The sequence below is a fragment of the Neodiprion virginianus genome, chromosome 4 (genome assembly GCF_021901495.1).
Source record: "Neodiprion virginianus isolate iyNeoVirg1 chromosome 4, iyNeoVirg1.1, whole genome shotgun sequence".
Lineage (NCBI taxonomy): Eukaryota > Metazoa > Arthropoda > Insecta > Hymenoptera > Diprionidae > Neodiprion > Neodiprion virginianus.
Window position 1 is genome coordinate 22265112 of NC_060880.1, and position 20440 is coordinate 22285551.

The 20440-nt window shown below is 35.5% G+C and overlaps 2 protein-coding genes across 5 annotated transcripts in view; one reads left to right on the forward strand and one right to left on the reverse strand.

Moving 5' to 3' along the window:
• The window catches only part of LOC124302628 (centaurin-gamma-1A), a 67181-nt gene that overhangs the window by 31148 nt on the left and 15593 nt on the right, over positions 1 to 20440 (forward strand). The window contains exon 3 of one of the 3 annotated variants that reach the window (XM_046758968.1): positions 14668 to 14757. Coding sequence is in view for 2 of the 3 variants with exons in the window: in XM_046758967.1 (XP_046614923.1) it covers positions 19943 to 20108 (166 nt within the window). In the remaining variant the exon portion in view is untranslated. Of the gene's footprint in view, positions 1 to 14667; positions 14758 to 19684; positions 20109 to 20440 lie in introns of those variants that run through there. The other 2 variants (XM_046758967.1, XM_046758966.1) reach the window with 2 other exon arrangements.
• Positions 10919 to 19191, reverse strand: LOC124302632 (protein zwilch). 2 transcript variants are annotated; one of them, XM_046758978.1, is made up of 12 exons: positions 18922 to 19191; positions 17907 to 18003; positions 17694 to 17823; positions 14976 to 15216; positions 13990 to 14154; positions 13757 to 13900; positions 13068 to 13260; positions 12848 to 12927; positions 12517 to 12755; positions 11791 to 12021; positions 11287 to 11399; positions 10919 to 11154 (listed from the first exon to the last, which is right to left on the reverse strand). In XM_046758978.1, exons 1-12 carry the CDS (start codon positions 19060 to 19062, stop codon positions 11087 to 11089), a joined length of 1842 nt encoding a protein of 613 aa, XP_046614934.1. In that variant the 5' UTR covers positions 19063 to 19191; the 3' UTR covers positions 10919 to 11086. The 2 variants fall into 2 exon arrangements, with proteins under 2 accessions (XP_046614934.1, XP_046614935.1); XM_046758979.1 differs by having other exon boundaries at positions 17907 to 17967; positions 18922 to 19189.

The window sequence follows — 20440 nt, forward strand, 5'->3', positions numbered from 1 at the left end:
TCTACCCTGTTCGAATGTGAAATTATTCAATCATTTGTTTACGGTGAGCAGATTTTTATTCATCGGAATATGGAATCAAATCAAGGCGAGAAAAGCGTTGAGTGCCCAGCCACGAAATATAATTATCAATTCGGCTCTAGTGGAATTAAATCGATCGAACCAAATACACGGTTATTTCAAACTCCTCGGAATTTTAATAAGATCTCCGTTAAAGAAATTCGTACGGAGCAAATAAAGTATTAATTAGTAGATTTATATTGCAATGCATCCTTTCTCTCAGAATTTTGTCCTTGAAACTTTGACCGACCTTTAACCGGTAACACCTGTTTCTCATTTGTACGTAAATATTGTTCGTGCTAAGAGGTGCAGAGGATATTTTTCAGATAGAATAGTTAATCGCGTGCTGACTATGAATGCAAAGATTTACTATTCTTGATAGCAAATGAATAGCTTCGTAGCTGTGGTGGGCAAAGATTGTTCATGGGTTTATGAATTCATAAGGTCATTCCTTGTCAGTCCACCCAACTTCCCATCTCACACGTTCGTTTGCGTCCAAAATACAGGTATAAGGATCCGCCTAGTCCGTTGGAAATGAACTTATGTAAAATCATTTAATTGCATTCAGTGACCGCTCGTTTCAAGGCGAGGATTCAAACTTTTATTAACTTGGCAAAAAAATTGACGGCAGGATTATTATTCTAAGCGTTATTTGCTTTTAAAGACTTGAAATTTTTCTTCAGGTTCCCCCTCACCTCGATTGTCCCAATTATTTTACACCGAATAGATTAACGTGCTATGGAATTATGGGGAAAAAAAATTATAGACTACATTTTTTCGTCAGTAACGTTAGAAAAAATATCTGAAACGAAGGTGTATCTACTTCGAAGAGAAGAGAGTATGGTAGCAGGGTAGAAATCTGATATAACCCAAGAACTGGTGACGAATTTGAGGAAGTTATATTAGACAATATGAAATGATAAAAAACAAGCCTATATCAATGATATATATTTCGCTACTGCGCAGCATATGAGATTAGCAAAAAATTATTTCCAAAAAAATATTCTTCAGGCTTTTTGGAATTTTTTGAATTTTGTTATTCAGCATTTATAGAATCCAGAAATAAAAATCCCAGTTTATTTGGACGGTTTCGAAGCATAACCCGATTGCCCCGAATTTTTTTTTTTTATGAATATATGCAGAAAGTATACTCTAGTCACTCTGAAATTTTTATACCAAATTTATTAATTAATATTAAACATATGTGCAAAACGTCAGACGATTACAACGGTTTTAAATAATTACCTGATATGAACAAAGATTTTACACGAGTGCGACAAAAAAGTCTTATGCGTAGACACAGGTAAGAGAGAGAAAGTTTATCGGCACCTGTCAGCAGATCCTGGGACCCTGGCTGGCCGGGCTGTGATTGGTTGCTGAAAGACCAACGTGACTCGAGTACAGCATGTACGTACCTCGGGCTGTTTACAGAGGAGCGGTTTATTTTTTCTGAGCAAACGTGACCACGCGGAAAATTATTTTGAATTTCTTTTTATATTGTTTGTGTCCAATAACCGCAAAACACCCTTCGAGACTTTCGATTTCAGATTCACCAACATTGACACAGTACTGTTTTCCATCATTTCAAATTACCCAAAATAAAATACCTTCCCCAAATTCGTCGCCACCTCTTGGACTGATGCTTGTTCGCGTCTTTATTTTCTACGAGCATGTATTTTATGAGCATATACGAACAGTGGTTTTGTTTTTTAATAAAATCCGTGCCGGATTGTAGATGCTAACTGGAATATATTTTGTACGAGACACTATCGACACAGTTCCTACGTTACGAAAAATCATCACTCTGCATCGGGACTCGAACTCGGAGGCTGGTACCCGCTTGTTGCAAGACACACGTTCTCGCCACTACACCAGCCTCCGATTTCGTAATCAAGACAACTTTTCTTATTCAATAGCTCTTTGATTTTTTCAATGACCTTGCCACTCTGTAGCATAACTCGGCTATTTCATAATATTAATACGAAAGTCATGTAGGCATAAATTGTGGAAGTTCGTGTCGTATCAACAGCTAGGGTTTTTTTTTTCTCTGTACGCCGTTCGTATTGTCACTTTATCTTGTGAAACCAATGGTTCTAGAAATCGACTAGAACTGTTCTCCAATTTTTCTTTATCATCTATGTTGGGGTTTTAAAAAAATATTTATACAAACTTCGATCATTGATATCTTCTTCACTACTTATCCATAAAAACTACACTAACGATACATCAATGGAAAAGTCTTAAAACGTACTCTCTAGTAGTATTTTAATACGTACATTTTGATGCAAGCATACTCGATCAAATTTCGCTTCGCAACATTCAATGCGATTGTGGTCAAAAATAACCTCAGAATTCATGTCCAAATTTTTGTATCGATATCTTTATTATTGTATTTTATAATTTACCTTGAAAGTACCAAGTCCATACTCAACGCGTTCAACCTACTAGACAAAAAATGTCGTAGGACGTAATATTCTATTTCTGTGTTCTAGCTTAGATTTAAACATATTCACGCTAGGTTTATAACTCATAAGAGTGTAATGGAAAATTAATATTTACTAGCAATTTTCAATCTCATTACTTGTTTCTACGCCATCTTGCGGTAAAGCATATAGATGGAATTTTTGATTTGAATGTCAGTTATTTTGTTGATAGTCTTATTGTTAGGAATGTGGATCATTTTTTTAATTAACTTTTTGTTCCAATTATTTTCTTTGTCTATTGTTTTGACATTATCAAAATTGAAATTGTGACCTTCGGTAAGAAAATGAAAAAGTAGAGCTGAGTTGTCTGGATCGTGAGATTTAATGTAATATTTGTGTTTTGAAATTGGTTTTTTTAAATGTTGATAGGATTGTCCGACATAGCATTTTGTACAATAATTGTAGTTGATTCTATAGTTTACGTTGCTTTGGTCTAGAATAGGCGTTTTAGATTTCAAAGAAGAAAACAAGCAGTTAGGAGTGTTGGAAATTTTGTAAGTTAATTGAATTTTTTCTTTTCCAAAATATAACTGATTTGCTGTGACAAACTATTAAAAAACGGAATAGAAGTTACATTAAAGTTATTGTTTAATTCTGTGTGGTTTGGATTTTCATATTTTATATTGCTATAGAATTTTTCCACACTTTTCTGTTTGAATTTTAGTGATGACTTTTTGTGGCCCAACCAATTTTCTTTAAGGAGTTAAGCAAGACTTGTATTTTTTCCCTGTGGAAACATGTGATAATATTATCAACATATTGTTAGTAAAAAAGTAGCTCAAAAAGAGAAATATTAATAACAGACTGCTTCGGTTTTTCCATGACAAAATCAGATACTACAGGACTTATCGGAGAACCCATCGCTACTCCAAATATCTCTTTATGAAAGCAATCGTTATCTATAAAGTAAGTTGAGTCGAGGCAAAGGACCCCGCAGAAACATATCCTCCCGATCAAATGTTCTCATGGACATAAGTCCCAAAAATTAGCATTTTCCGAGATAGAGGCTTCGAAAGGGGGTGTATTAATTTCTTTATATCTATGGATTACGCGATTCTTACGAATTACAAAGCTTCAAGGGGCACGTAAAATCAAATATATTACTCAAAAACGCACACGCGTGAAAAACACGTCTCGTTTTTTCATATTTAATTTTCGTTCTTCCCGCGAAATCTGATAATGTTGAACTTCCTCTGGTATTTTGATATTAGTTGAGTTTTTACACCACTCCTTGCTAAATTCTACAATTGATAGTGTGAATGGTTCCAGTTGATTAGGTTTATTGATGTTCATTGTTTTAGTGAGGTTAAACGTGAATTTTTGTAAATCTAAAGCTGAAGCATGTCAGGAATAGAATTCAACGAAAAGCTGGTCGAGAGATTGCGTTAATGATGACACTTAACGATATGCATTTGCTATTTCTAGGTCAATGGGATGCCCTAGTCGATTTCGACGTTGAGATATATATCTCCGAGTGTTTAAATTCACGTATCTCAAACGCCAAAAATGGCTTAACAGCCCCATTCGATACACAATTTTGAACAAAAATCTCCAACTCGTTTTGGTTTAACACAAAAAGATAGAAATAGCTGCATGGATTGTACGAAATCGTATATTAATGAACATCATCTGCTAAACGAGCAGAAGTGTATTCACCTGCATTTAAATTGTAGTAATTAAGGATTCGACGAATTAATTCTACGTGTACGCGTATGCCAAAAAGAAACGAGTATAATTGGCAATTAATAAATGTATGATTTTGCATTTCAGAGAAGCATTTTTGATGGCGCAATTACACTTTAAAATGTGCAATAAGAAATCGTATATTCGGACAAGACAATACGGGTGACGTTGCGCAAATTACAATTGTCGGAAAATTGTACGAGGTCAAGACCCTTGTACATTGACAGACCAATTACAGTAATTTCAAGATGAAAGGTATCTCAGAAAGAAAGGCCAAACGCTGGATCCATTCTGACCTAATGGATTAGCAATGTTAATTGTACAGTCATGGGCAGTAAGCCGTGTCTCTTAGGTTTTTTCGTCCGCGCCTGAATCACTCTGACAAGCATTGATATAGATATTCGCCTTGCTAGTCGGATGTTGCCAGGGTAGATACCGTACAATAGACACGAAAGTTGGCTTGAATGCATAACGGCAGGAAGGGATACGGCGGTCACGTGGGCATAGATATTCCAAATTTGCAATAACTCTGACATTGGACATCCTGTTAGAATAACAATATATGTACTGACGGAATAAGGCAGCAAACACGATCATACATACATAGTATTGAAGTTCGAAACCAAAGTTTCGATGTCGGATGTTCGGATGCTCAGAAAGTGACGTCGACCAAAATTTTTCTTCTCTTGACGTCATCGATCTGTATAGACGAAAATTTACTAGCCGAATTCCTCAGTCCGGAAACAACCGCGCAGTAGAGCGGACGTATGAGAATCGCGCTCCGCAGATTTCGAGTACCGCGTTCTCTACCTCCTGGATCCTGGTTCAATTTCATACCTGGTGAAACTCGACTTCCGGGACAAGCGCTCCGTGGTTCCTGCCTTCCAGGTCCACTACCTGGTGGAACTCGACTTCCAGGACAAGCGCTCCGTAGTTCTGGCTGTCCAGGTCCTTGACCTGATGACTTTTGACCTTCCGGACTAATTTTCAAGTTTACAAGTTTGATTATTGGAAACGTCATATTTTGTACTATCAAACCAATATGCATGCTTCAGATGACATTTTGAATCGGAAAAAAACCGAACGACCAGGATCAAGAAATTGCAATTGGTGAGTGGTTGGCATTGTATACATACAAATACATGACAATAACGTCGTTCAATTAGAGCTAAAATTGCTGTGCGTCGTGTTTCAAATCTGTCGGCACTTAGCTGACTGTTCCGTGGTATTTTTTGACGAAATTTATTGTCATAAAATCACAATACGTTATACTTACATGCATGTGTAAACGTGATTTGTAGCATTATATAGAAAAAATCTTACGGGCAGATTTGGTTTGCGTCACATCCACAAAAACAGTGTTCATTCTGTATACTTTGAAGCACGAGCACAAAAACCAGTTACACTAGGCATCCGACCCCGAGCGAGCTTTAGCAAGCGAGTGTTTTAAAACTAGTTAATATTGATTATTCAAAGTTCCCCACCAAGATTCTAAACAGACTTGAGGTGTTATTACATCTGGAAATGCGTAAACAGTGTAATTGACCGTTGTTTAAACACTGATTTATCAAATAAATAATAATCAGTATAATAAGGCTCAACGACGGTCAAGTGAAATATCTAACACTCGACCGGAAAAACACAAATATTATGACAAGGAATTTAAATTTTAATGTTTTAATGTTTATTGCTGTGTTAATGATGTGCGATAAACAGATTAATCATAGACTTCAATTATTTATTGTTTTTCTTTTTCAATTCATCGCCAATCGGTTCATTTAATTCTACCTTTAACATAACTTTTGTTGACATTTAAGCCTAGAAACACGGAAAAAGGCACTTACGAATTACTCAAGCTTTGATACTGCGATCAGGACATAGATATTATGCTGATTTGGAAAAGCAATTTGGTCTGTAATCGTGAGATGAAAAAACGTACACGTTCAACTTGCAACTTGATCCTTTCAGCGGTACATTTTCATTTACATGAAATATAATAATCATCAGTGATTTATAGATTTTTGTGGTTGGTGATTACGATTCTGAAGTTAGAATTAAAAAATTCAAAATCACGGATCCAATATGACGGTCATTTTTAACTAAATTAGACTTTTTATGTTCAATTCGCATAAGATAAAAAATGAAAGGGTTTTTGAGATCACTGGTTTTTTTTTTGGTACTCAGGTTTGAATAATTTTAAACGGCGGACTCAACATGGCAGCCATTTCTATTAATGTCGGATTCAGATTCAGGGCGTCAAAAACCATTAAGGAAATATAGTCTGGTTTCAGGATCGGACGGTCAGATTTGGTCGGCCTATATTATTGGGCATGTAACTGACTTTTTTCAAGGAAATGAAGCGTTGATTAAAAAAATACATCAAAAATACTTTCGATTACAAATTGTATATAGAATAAGGTAAAAATTTTTTCAATCCCAAATTTTTAAATTCCGAGCCTATCACCCGCCAGTTTGAATTTCCAAATTTTCATGACGGATTCGTAATCAGCAACCTCAAAAACCTCATTATAGGAAATTTGGCTCTAATTCAATGAAAACTGCCTTCAAACCCGAGTTTTTTCTAAATTTTTTTCGGACATCGATTGTTCATTAACAAATTATTGTGAAGTTCTTAAGTCAAAATACATAGTGCATTACAAGCCCACGAGGTAAAAACCCCAACTTGGGTGTAAATTCGGACCCTCAATTTATAGATAATGCTAAATTCCCGTAAGAAAAAAGTTGAGGACATTTTCCTTGAGGTTATAGGAGTCTGGAAACTAAATTACTTGCCTATTAGTTTAAAATGTACCAGTAGTGCTAGAAAAACTAAAACTAATCTGGTTCTGCACGCATGCAAAAGTTAACTATAACTAACATTTATAGTAAAATTGTCAGAAATAAACCTGTTTTACAAATGAAAATTTTTATTTCACTTCAATAAAACCATAACTAATAGTTGGTTCAAGTTTTTTATACACTGACTATGAAACCTTCGTTCGCTAAAGCTCGCTCAGGGTCACTGAACACAAAGAACTCGTATTTCATTGCATGATTATAGCTGGTTTAAACTACATCACTGTATAAAGACGTAAAAATCGGTTCTAATTGCATCGCTACACATATAGTAACAATATCCAATTATTTTAAATTATTAATTCGGAACACTTCCTTTATTAAACTCATTATGCGGAATAGTGCTGAACAGCTGGGATGTGGCATTGATTACCTATCTACAGGTCAGAATATTGCAATAGAGGATATTGTTTCATTTGCTCGTACAATTAGCTAACAACCGCATTCTACTAATTGGCGCGTTAGCAAAATTAAATGGTAAGATACCGAATACCGACATGGTTAACTGTCATATCGATAATAATGTCTTATCCTCGTTCATCTCACTCTTTGAACGAAGATAAAAAAAACCCAATGATACCGTCGAAACGATTACTGACGCGTATTTAGCTATCGAACACTCTCAAATTGCTCGTAGTATCGACTAGAACTTCATCCACTTCGTCTCCCGGATCTAACGGACAAATTTTGGGGTAACAGAATATAAATTTTTTTTTTTCAAATTTCGTCGCAATAAAGTCAAGTTGTTTGAACAAATAAATGGAAGTATGTATTGTTATGGAAAGACTGCTCGTTCCCGATATCTCGGAGATTTTTGAACTGTAGTTTCTATTTTTAAATATCACAAATGATTGTCATTGGATTCTATGAACGTAATTTCATCAAATTTTAATCAACAATAAGCGAATGGGCATCCTTTTTTGTTCGATTCCGAATCAAACATGAAATTAATGGTCGTATTGAATGCAATAATAAATCTTTTAAACTAACGTTGCTTCAATTCTAATTCTTCCGGCAAATTGGAATTTAAAAACAGTGTTTCCAATCCGTTTCGGTTTACTGGAAAGGTACGCCACCATATGTCAGACCAACGAATGCTCGCCCATCATTATCAAGCTACAGGGATGAGTGACTGGATTAGTGCTGGCACAGTAGAACCGCCGAAAAAAGAAAACGTGATAAAAGCAAGGTTACAAAATGTTGCATATCGACGGATGATATACATACGTATGACAATTTTGACCATTTTTAAAAAGAGCGCACGGTCAAGTTTATACCGCTTATAAAAGTATAAATTTTTTCAACCAGCCTCAAGGTTTTGACCTCGCTTAGCGTATCCCATTTTGTACGAACCATATGATTCCGATCCCTTGACGGCAAATACCATGACACGATCCTAATTGACCTGCATTATTGCGTGCGGTATTTATGAATAGCTGTAATGAGCGGAGATCGATTCTCGCGGTCAACAGCTTCTGAACGAATGAACAGTGGTTATTTAATTACCCAGGAAGCCGTATGAGTGTTTCATTAGAGAATGACAAGAATAGCAATGTGTCATGTTACATGTATCTACGCAGGTATAAAGTATGCAAAAACAAAGGCTTGGTAAAACCATTTAAATATGCTTTGGTGAGCAGCGAGATGGATGATTTAATCCTGCTATCTGATATGTCAAAATCGTTTTTTGTGCAAACCCATGCGGGATGAATGCGTCGAATGATGTTTAATTTGTGTGGCTGAACATTTATTTCGCGTATTCATGCCAGGAGAGTGAGTTTGTCTTCGTGCAGAATATACACACAGGGTGTTCTAGTTTGGAACAATCGGTCGAATGCCTGCTAAATCAATGACTGCATGCAGGTAAATTTTGCTACTAAAAGTCAGGGCTAACAATTTTTTACAATTTCATTATGCTATTGCTAACTTTTGTCTTGTTTGATAAAACGTGGTAGTTTCTATCATTCGTAATATTCAATTCAGACCTACCATCAGTAAGATGGAGAATGTAATTTTCAAACAATAAAGATGGATATGTTGAACGAAAGGTCTCACTCGCTATATGATGAAACTAAAAAATTAAAAAAATTCTAAAAAATAGAGATTTTCTTTACACAGGATCATGTGATTTAGAAAAAAATATATTTGCAGCGCAAAAATGTGTTTCTTCGAGCATTTATTTAATTCTTTATTGATTTCCCAAAAATGACCTATACTTTTCACGAAATATATATAGTTACTATAATTTGAGACCCGAAATATCGATTATTCGATTGGCCTAGGTTCTTAGTCGCGTAGGAGATAATGAGAATGCGATAATTGAGATATTCCGCTATTGTCGCAGTACTCTATTCTTCCACCTTGCTTAAAAAAGAGTTCGTAAAAAAGAGACACTCGGTATGTGGTGTGTACAGCTTTGATAGCCTAGAAGCAAAATAGAAGATTGAAAAGGCAACATACATTCTGAAATTAATTAGAATTAGAATTTTAAATGGACCAATGAAGGCTCATTCATCAGATTATCATGAAACTCGAAAGTTGTTTAACTTGAATCAAGTTATCTTCCGATCTCGTATCCCCAACTAATTATATACATTCAAGCCTCCAACCGTCGGCACAATATTTTAACATCCTTTTCAGCGTCATGTCTATTTTTATGGGTCAAACAGATCCTGTAGCAATTACATATGTTACAAATAAAAGACTATAAAATGCTATAGAAAATGATCACCGAATAATAATTAGGGTTAATTCCGCCAGCTATAGGAAAACGACGGGAATTTCGATTCGCGGCTACAATTTCGACGCATTATCGGGTGTGTGTAAATATGAAAGTCCCCCGAATCTTGGATATCCAGGGTTTACCGCTTATGAGAAACACGTGAATTCGTTTTCCCATCGAATTTTACAATTCTCATTACTTGCTACTGTTTGGAAAACAATACATCCAAAATCTTTCAGACAGTGAAATTCATGTTTTCCTGTATCTTCACCAACAGTTAAAAAAATATATAATTTTTTGTCTATGGAACCTCGGTAAAAACCGTATTTTCGCGAATAAACATATTTTCTCGACTATTACGGGCCATGTATCCCAAATCATAGTAGGTTTCTTATTCAAAGTATCAAACTTTTTAACGTCCTTAAACATTTACAAACGATGCAAGTTTTTATGAGAGCTTGATAATGAAATTGGATCTTAATTAGCACACCAGAGCAAATTCCCAACATTGACATATTTTTCCCGATCGAATGAAGGCGAAGGCTGATAAACAGCTTTCCCCTATCACCTAAAATACATTCGGTCTAACCTTGCCGCTAGCATCATTGTCAGCTGCAATTGCGCACTAGGACCTGAGTATCGAGTGTTTATACTCACTCGAGTTTCGTATTTGCACTCGTGTGCCAACAACGAATATTGAGTCGGTGCCTCGCTAGAAATGGAGTACTCCTTACTTCTTCTTTGTTGATTATTGTTAGTGTACATCTCAATTTCGGGTTCCGCACATCTTATTTTACAGAGGACTAGCTGATTCACATCTTAGATCTAAGAACACTAAACTAAATTAGGGTACTCTTCAAACAATGGATACCCAAAAACTCTCATAAATGACGTTGGGATAAAAAGTGAACAAGTTCGACGATTCGGGTAACGTGAATTACACAACCTCGGTCTAAACGAAGAATGTGGTGCTGTAACGAGTTCAATTCCATCTAGAAAAATACTATTGCAACAGCTTGAACGGGTGAAAAAGCGACAAAATTTGAATGGCATCCGGATAGAAGGGATTAACATAAATTAATAGATTGTTAATAAACAACACAGGCAAACTTTTCATCAAAATACTGTATACTTGTCAAATCAGTTACAATCCGTCATCATCAAATGATAATTATAATATCAGACGCTATGTTAAATACACTTCAATAATTATTCAAGGTGATAGCCCTCGAATTAATATCAATTCAATGCCTGAAACTTCCGTAGTTGGTTCAGTTCAGTTATCTTAGGCAATTTTGGAAGATGATGAATAAAGTTTCAAAAAGTGATATACATCACGTTTGTTGGACGAATCTGTAAAAAGTTATTCATTAACTCGAAGCAAATAGTATATATAATTGAAAATCTCGGTATTTGCCGAGTCTGACTCAGAATAGGGTAAATGAATTTCTTATTCAAATTTGAAAAGAAAAATATTCCTCTTACCAAAGCAGTAAATATTCGGGGGGATAATTGGAGTACAAGTCAAAAGCGATGTTGTAGTAACTTTTGCAGTACTAGATGTCGATGACAATGTTAAACTCCACGAAGAAGGTGATCTGTATGAATAATATTTGACCATCGAGTGTTAATCAGATTTAACCTTGATTTTTCCGTTACATTTTTATACTTAGTGATTTGAATTTCCAGCGACTGCATGGTCCGTCATCTTCTAATAATTTAATACACACGCGCTACAATCCGAGACCGACTGTTTGCCAGGGCGACAAACGTCGAAAATTTTGACAGTCGTCGGTGTTGCGTACAACTGCCAGAGATTACTGACAACATTATTTAGTCGACGTTTATCACGGTCAGTCGACCTAGCAAACATTCGCTCGCGGAATGTAGCGCGTGAGCGTTAAATTTTAACAGACGACAGACTTATGCAGTCGTTAGGAATTCACTCTGCAATTTTGTATTCTTGAAGGGGAATGATTCGATACTCACCCTTGTATAATATCTTCCACCACGATCGTTGGTATCACGACTTTCAAGGATTGTATCGATTTCTGGTTTAGAATCGTAGAGGATTTGAGAGTTGAATTTTTGCACGTATGTTCTCGAAAAGCAGGTCTAAGGATGTGCTTTAAATTGACAGTTGAACAATTCAAGTAGTTTTGTGCAAACAATGTAAACTCTAGGCACAAATGTATCTCTACCAATGATGTCAGCTTATTTCTGAAAATGAAATAATCCAATTTAACATTGCAGTTCTGCATGAACTATCATGAACGGTATTCTCACTATTATGGACTTTATGTTCAACAATGGCAATCTACAACCACGAAGTTTTGCTAAAATGACAACGAAAGGGTTACAATGCATTTTGGGCTGTTGAAAATCGACTTGTCATAAATCCTCGTTAGCTTCAAATTTGATATTGATTTTCGAGTAAAATTAGAAAGCAAAGTTTCTGTTAGTTTTGTCTATGTGCATGCGTGTTTTAATTTTTGTGACAGAGAATTTTGTATCCTGAATTGCGTGAGAATGAATTCACGAAAGTTTTCAAGGTTTTACCACTTCTGTTTACGTTATTTCCATTATTTTAAGTTTTCATTACCTCTTACGTTGTTTGTAATGCATTTAGATTAGAATACAATTTTTGCAAAAACCGAACAATGCTTTATAAGCTGTTATTGTCTATTGGCACAGTAATACGCTGGATTTACAAACCGGTAGTCTTCGATGTCAAACGTCCCTTCCTGTGGATCGCACAGCGTTGCCCGAATATCGCAAAGATCAATCAAATCTGCACACGATAATATGTAAGTATAATCTTTGCAGAGTTTTCGCAAGCCGGCATCTATCAAAAGCTCCAATAGTAAGTTTTCACTAATTATGGGCATCGCTTCTTTTTGAAAGATCACGTTAGATATGATTTTGTTGATTTTTGCTGAATTAGTTGAAATAGCCTGTGAAATTGGTTACAGACAATTCATCACCCAACCCTAGCAAACGCTGTATTCTACGTATATTTGAGTAATGTTTGTTACTATCTACATACCTGAGGTCTAGCGTAGCCTGATTGGACTTCCTGTAGTAGGGTAAGAAGACAGCCAGCTACTTGCGCGTAATCATGACAGCCTAAAAAGTATTGGCTACATAATCAGGTCGTCGAATCAGTTCTATTTGTTGCAATTATGACGTTACAATTTTAGAAAGCAATTTTTCGAAATATCAGTTTACGGACAGAACAGAAATTAAAATCTTATATAATATATTACCTGTAAGGAATTCCCATAACAAATCGGCAAAATCCATGTTTTCTCTGAATTTAATAACGGCGACAATTTTTTCCAATTTCACGTCATCAGAAACGTGTCCATCGTTTTCATTAGTATTATCTTCACAAGATTCGTTCCGCTCATTCTCTCCGTTTATTAATTTATTTAATTTTTCTCTATTTTCCTCTGAAATCTACGTGATTGATTATAAGTTTCGTTGAAAATGAAAATACAAAATTTCATGAAAAATTATAAAGTGTAAGTGATAAAAAATTTACCGCAAAAAAATTAAAACTTTTAATTAATATTTTAAAATCGTGATTTGAAATGTCAATCAACATATTGCAAGTTCCGGAACAATTGTATCAAAATATAAAAGCCCGGACTAATTAAAACATTAGCAACTTCATGCGGAGATTTGGACAGAGTGATAACGAGTTAACTGATTCTCAAATCAAATTTGTTAGGTACTCTCCGACCTATACATTTACTGGAGTGGATACAGGGTGAACAATTTTTTCGGATTGCAAAAAAGTTAAATTCGGATTCGCAAAAAGAATGAATCCATCGTAACAATGTGTTATAAAGTGTTATAAAACAATGCACCGTACGATTATCGCTCCGGGAGTATGCACACCAAATTTAAAATGCGAAGGAAACGAGATTGTTATAATATAACGATGACTTACAGCTGAATTTAATGAAGCAAGTTTGGGCAGTTTCTCATTATTCCGAGATTGCTCTAACATGCTTAAATACTGATCGAGTACTTTCAATTCTTTCCACAAATTTTTCAAACGGCTTCCATCCCAGTACGGTGTCATCTCCATGACCTGTGATAATTGAATTTATAAGCAATCGATACATGTTTACCAAACAGAATTCACGAGTATATCAGAGGAAAGTAAAAACAGCTGATTACCAATGTAGTTGTTGAATCCATGACCGGAGCGTAAAATGATAAAGTATTCCAGTTTACTTCAATGCTCAAATTACCATTGAAACCACCCGGTGGCAGATCCGACACATCTGTAATCCCTGGTCTTTTCCCGCATAATTCGTAGGTACTTTTCGTGGCTATACATACCTATTCGATAAAAGGAAAGCATGAGGATGAAACACGGAAAAATGGAAATTCTTCATTTGTGGAATAAGTCATTGTCAAGCTAATGTTTGCTGTATTAACCAGAGGTAAAGGACGGAGAAACGGACGAAAACTACCAAACGTTTCTATTAGTCGATACTCTAACAGGAGAAGTAATTACAAAACGAGCTTTCAATGTTAAATTAGTGATAATTGTTAGACGAATTTTGAATTCAGCAGAGTAGATTCGGTTTTTCGTTGCAGGTACCAGTTTTGGTCACCTTAGTATGGCCATCGTTCAATTCAGTTGTAGCTATAGTCAAACAAACTTTCGTCGTATGTCGTGTGCTTAGGTCTCACACTAATTTGCTTCTGCATTTTTTATTTCAATCGAACAAATAACCGACAAGTTTTCTTTTATATGTTTATTTTTCAGAAAATAAAGTGACACTTAGGAATATTTCATATCGATTAGACATGTTTTGCACCTCCTAACGTTTTACGAATTTGTTTTAGTTGCAGATGTATTCTTTACGGATGAACCGACAAGGCCTAATATCGTAAATCCTTGACACCAGGGCACGCCAGCAGTCTGTATAAATACAGGTGAGAATACGAGACGACCCACTCATTGTCAGTAAGTGATAAACACCAAAATATCGACTCCTTACCCTCGCGGAAAAACCTTGAATTGGGATGTAAATTCGTACCGCAAATTCATAGTTCATGTTAAATTTTGATAAGAAAAAAGTTGAGGGTAATTGCATTGAAATTCTTCAACTTTTTTACATCAAATCTATACACACTGGAATATATGATCCTACCTTATGCTTTTGGACTGAAAACGTGTCGATATATTCTTTGAGCAGTGCGGCAGGAAGCTTTTCAATGCTTATCAATTTTTGATCATCCAAAATTTGTACTTGTGTTGTAGTAAACCATCCATCCTCATAGTAAGATCCCAATAATACCGTTTTATCGGCATCTTTTCCATCGCATATCGCCAACACAGGCAATTTCCAGTCGTCATCGGAAGTATACTCAGAACAGTAATTCAATGCGGCACTGTTCAAACACAAATATATAAACTCACACTTTATACATCCATAATACGATTATTGGTTAATCTGTCGCGTAATTTCTATAAGCTTTGGGTTAAACAAGATGTTTATTCATAATAGACTCGTGCTCTTCAATATCGCCGTACCTTGACTAAGTGTACATTGTCTCTACAGATATATATATATATGGAATATACAAGCGTGTCCCGGCAATAATAGCAGACCACCAATGTCGGACACCCGGGAATTGACATTCACAATTACAAAATACGTTTGGAATGTAATTAAATCGAGATCAGTCACACAAACACATTTGTAATATGTAATTGAGCTGCAGAGAATGACAAAATTTATGATTTAATATTAAAATCTGATCAATTATGACACACAATTGCAATTTGGAAATTGGAATAGGAAAATTATGATTTTGTCCAACAATGCAGATCAAAAGACGCTGCAAAGTAATAGCACCAGTGCCTTCAAGTTATAGGTATAGTGACAAAGACGCGATTTTGAATTAAAACGAGGCGGTGAGAGGCAGCCTATGCCTTGAAATATTGTAGGAAATCATTTTAAATCTCTGAAATACCCTGTTTCGTGAAATCCTATGAAATCATTTGAAATTACGCAATCTCGAAATCTGGCATACAATCAATCGAGTGTATGAGCGATTAGTTTAACCCTCGCAGAGTGATTAAATGTCTTAGAAAATGAAAATTCTAAGTCAAGTCACCACGAGACCATCACCACATACCATTCGATGTTTTTTCAGGGAAAATTTTCGTGTCATTAGAATAAAAAAACATAAACCACCCGAATTATGTTCAGTATCGTTTATTATATTTATAGTTACAGACATACAACGTTACATCATTTCTGACATATTTTACAAAGACCATGAGCCAGTGTGGTAGCGGTTACAAAAAACAGGGGAAGCAGTAAGTCTTCCGACATCTCAAACACCTCACAAATAATGACAAGTCTTTGCAGGTGTAGGAATTTTTAAGTGCGTGATGTGGAAGTAAATTTCTTTGACGTATATCAAAATTCTTCTGCCGCTATATCGTCCTAAGATTTGGTAGTGACCCACGGATATTACAACGTATCATGAAAAACTGACGCAAACAATTGATGGTACACAATTCATTGTATTTTTTATACAATCTTGGCATGGACCAATGTCACGGTTTTTCTTGATCAAGTGAGTACAATTCTGTAGATGCGTGATGAAATTAAAAAGTAGACGATGCAAAGCTGAACGAGTGACGTACATCTTGGAGATATAACGTTGATGCTTTATGTTGACAGACCCTCGTCATCTTAAAATCTCGTTGTTCATCCTTGAAATGGTTTTACCCTTTCACAAATTTGTCAGCGGCAGAAACTTAAGAGTGACCTTCTTCATGTCCTCCGTAAGAAAATTTCACTTTGTTTATTACACACCGCGGGTTCTGCTGTAAGTTGACTGGGATTAGCACTTTACAGAAGTTTTTCGAAATGTTTCAGACAATGGCATTGTTTTGTTTGCAGGCTTTCAAAACTTTATGTAGTGTGTTTTTTTGTAAAATTCCCAGACTTTACTTTATAATCAAACATAATATGATTTATTTGTTTTTTTTGGTCTTTTTCACACGGCAAATAATCTTTCAATTCATCCAACTCGTACCCTCCCGGTATGTCATCAATGCATTCACCCTTAGTCCCTTCTGCCGTGAACAGCTTCTCTTCAGGTATATGTTCTTTATACACAAGCATCAACATTGTGGGTTCGTAGAACTCTTCTTCCGTAAGCATAGCTATATTTTTAATCACTACACATGTTTCGGATGCTCCAGGGTTATTTTGCAAAAGGAGCTGCTTCTAATAGAAATACAGCATTTTTTAACCACTTGTTTGAGACCTAACGATGAATTCATATTTCATCTATGATTCCACTGTTTTCTTTTAGCGAAGAACGAAGCTGATATGTTGAAACTTCCATCTTTTCAGATTTAATTGTAGAACTCCACTGTCAATATATTTGATACAACTGTACCAAATGCTGATAGTCAGATACAATTTCCAGTGGTTACCTGCAAACCCTTGCCCTTTTGCACTACCCTTTCCCCAGACTAGTCCTAAATCTTTTGTATTTGAGCAACTAGTCTTCGCAGTTCAAGGCATATACAAACGAAATTTTGTGGAATGTCACTTACATTTTGATCTCTGAAGCTTGATCGAAAACTCGAATTGTCATGAATCCTAAGCTCTGCTAACAAATTCTGATACATAGAGTAAATAAAACCTGGTGACGTAATTGTGAACTTGAGGCTTATGTTGAAATTACTAATATTCGTTCATTATCAAAATCCTATAATAGCGACAATTTGAGTTTTCAAACATCCAACTTGATACACAAAACTTTCAGGTACATCAAATTCGTTCCACTGTTCCTTTATTTGCTAGCGTAAATTGATGCAAGTAAATTTGAATTTGAGTAACCTTGCTTCTAATCTGGATAATGGTGAATGAAATTCTGCTTCTTTTCTCCAATTCTTGCAGTCATATACAGTTTCGTCAAGTTTTGGATAACCCAGCTCATATTCCAGTGGTGATCCAGTGACGTCTAAGTCTATCACATCAAAATAATAAAATGTGTTGAAACATTGTTTGGCAAAAATCAAGTTTCAATCATGACTAAGAAACATCGCTTACCACTCAACTCTGACCCATCGGGATCAGATCTTCTCTCTTGGAAGGTTTTGGAAGGAGTAAGCTTGAATAGAGTAGTGGAAACACGATTAGAGATTAGCTGTCAACATATTGTAATATATTGAAATTGAATGTGATGTAAACCATTTCATAACGAAAGCAGATACAAAATAGCACTACACCACTTTCTGCACTGCACAGCTCTCAATTACTAAAAATTATAAATTACTTCTGGTTGCCTTCATTTTTTTCAATTACTCTTATTTCAGTTACTCTTTGCCATTTTTAATCAATTGAAAATGACATTTATAGGGATTCTATTAGCAGAAAACATGTATTTTGCTAGAGTACTTTCGTTTGTTTTCTTAAAAATTGATACTTGTGCTTACATGACTATCCATAATAAGATAAGAGTAGATGATTTTACTTCAAAACTAAAGACTGAAGGGGTCATTAACAACGTAGAAGTTAGCAACAGTGAAGTAACGAATTGTGGTAGAAAATAACAAATCTTTCACACATTTAGAATTAGTTTGCGGTAGCAAAGTGAATATATTTTGTATCATCTGGTTACCTCCAGCAGTTTTTATTATATGTTTTGATGGTATTCTCAGCTTTGATGAATGCTTTCAGGTTGTCGAAATTCACCTTTCAATTGAACTTTATAACACTTTGTATGTAACCAAATTATCATATCACTTGGATACAGAGTCCTATGAAAAAAAATTCTTTTGGGTGAATTTTTAGAATTTCAGATTAAAATTTTTCAGTATCAAGGAAAGATTGATTTCGAAAATACAATTTTATTGCTCTACCCTATTATATTATTGAATGCTAGCTTCAAATTCATTTTTAAAAAAACCATTGTAAATGTGACAACACTAACTGTATTGTTAAATGATTGAATTTTTAATGGCTGTAAACAATTTCCTGCAATTAATACTTGAAATTCTCCTTTCAAAGTTTAAATTATCTGAATGTTTATTGACATTCAAATCGTGGAAATATTTTTTATTACCTCTCTGTGCAAAAATAACATCTTTTTCGACTTTAATGACAATAAGTCTAAAAGGTTATCGTATGAGAACTTGGCAGTCTCACTGACTATTATAGTTTCATCTGGAAGGATGACCCCTCTCACTCCACGAACACTAGCCATTTTACAAGTTTCTAAAGCGACAAGTGCCCAATGCCCATGTAGCTCAACTGATTTGGTAAATTTGAATTATTGCCATTGACTGGATATCTGTAAAGACAGTAACCCCTGATTGAATTTTTAGAACTCCTGAGGTGGCTGATGGGCCGGGATGTGCTCTGTAACGGTGCCATCTCCCTCACTCTGCATTTGATTGGCCTCACTCTCTGGTGGGCACTGCTGAGTTCACGAATAGCTCTTCCTTTGTCCTAGGGAATTTTCAGTGCTGCAGTTAGTTTCGGAACATACCCCGAGCATGATTTCGGAACACAGCTCAAATCTTGCAATCGTTCCCGTTCTCAACATTTAAGCTTCATGGAATACTATACCAAGACTAAGTGCATGGAGACTAGAGGTAAGTAGTCCGAACCACGGTGAAAGTGATGAACGATCCGCGGATTGTAACCGCCTGGCAGCGCTACCACTGCGGGCTCCGTCAGCGCGGTGATTTTGAATCGTCAATTCTCACGTATGTATCATATTCGTAACCAGGCGCTGGTATCGTTTGCGGATACATCCCGAACTACAAGATCTTTCATCGCTTTCACGAACCACTTTTCGACGATTCCGCCATATGCGTTCGGACTCCTTTACTCTAGTCTTCATGACCAAGTGTATAAATGCCATTTCGTTACTATAACCTACGTATGTGACGAAATAATGTTTATAAGTATACAAATTTGACATCTTTCTGTTTCGTGTAACCTTCAAATTAATTACACTCATAGAATTATGTGATTAAGAAATTGCTACCTGTCATGTTAACTTAATTTATTCTCAATGTTTATTTTTAAATTGTAATATACAAGTTATTTAAAACACAAAGTGCAGTTAATTGTGGAAAATGACAACAGGCCAAAGTGGACATGACTACGCTCTTGCAATTAGACAAGAAATCCAGCGTTTCGAAAGTGTTCATCCCTCAATATACGCTATTTATGACCTTATAGATCTCATATCTGATACACACATTGCCAAACAAATTCGAGAGCACGTTGTTGCTATTGAAGGTACGCATATTTTCTTATCTTGACTGGAACTGGAAAATTGATGAAATTTACTATGTAGGATGACGTGATTTGCCAATTGGCATCGGAATCTCAACATTATTCAGATTCAATCATACAATACGGTTATCACTCACTCTGTGATTTTCCATAGAATTTCTTGTGTCTTTACATAAGACACATCTTACGCATACCAAAAATAGGGTGTTTCAAATTTTTTACTGTGATCTAAAAAAAGTTTGTGCTTTGGTACACCGTCATTAGTATTCTCATGAATTATATTTTGTAATAACCTGAAACAATTACAACACATACATGAAGTACAAACAAAGCTG

Bases quoted from the DNA above. Each gene is read 5' to 3' on its own strand.
- LOC124302632 (XM_046758978.1), bottom strand. From the start codon at position 19,062: ATGGCTAGTGTTCGTGGAGTGAGAGGGGTCATCCTTCCAGATGAAACT. The intron at 14,155-14,975 runs GTAGGATCATAT...TTTATCGAATAG, and splicing joins TTTCAGTCCAAAAGCATAAG to GTATGTATAGCCACGAAAAG. The intron at 13,261-13,756 runs GTAAGTCATCGT...TCAATCACGTAG, and splicing joins TTGCTTCATTAAATTCAGCT to ATTTCAGAGGAAAATAGAGA.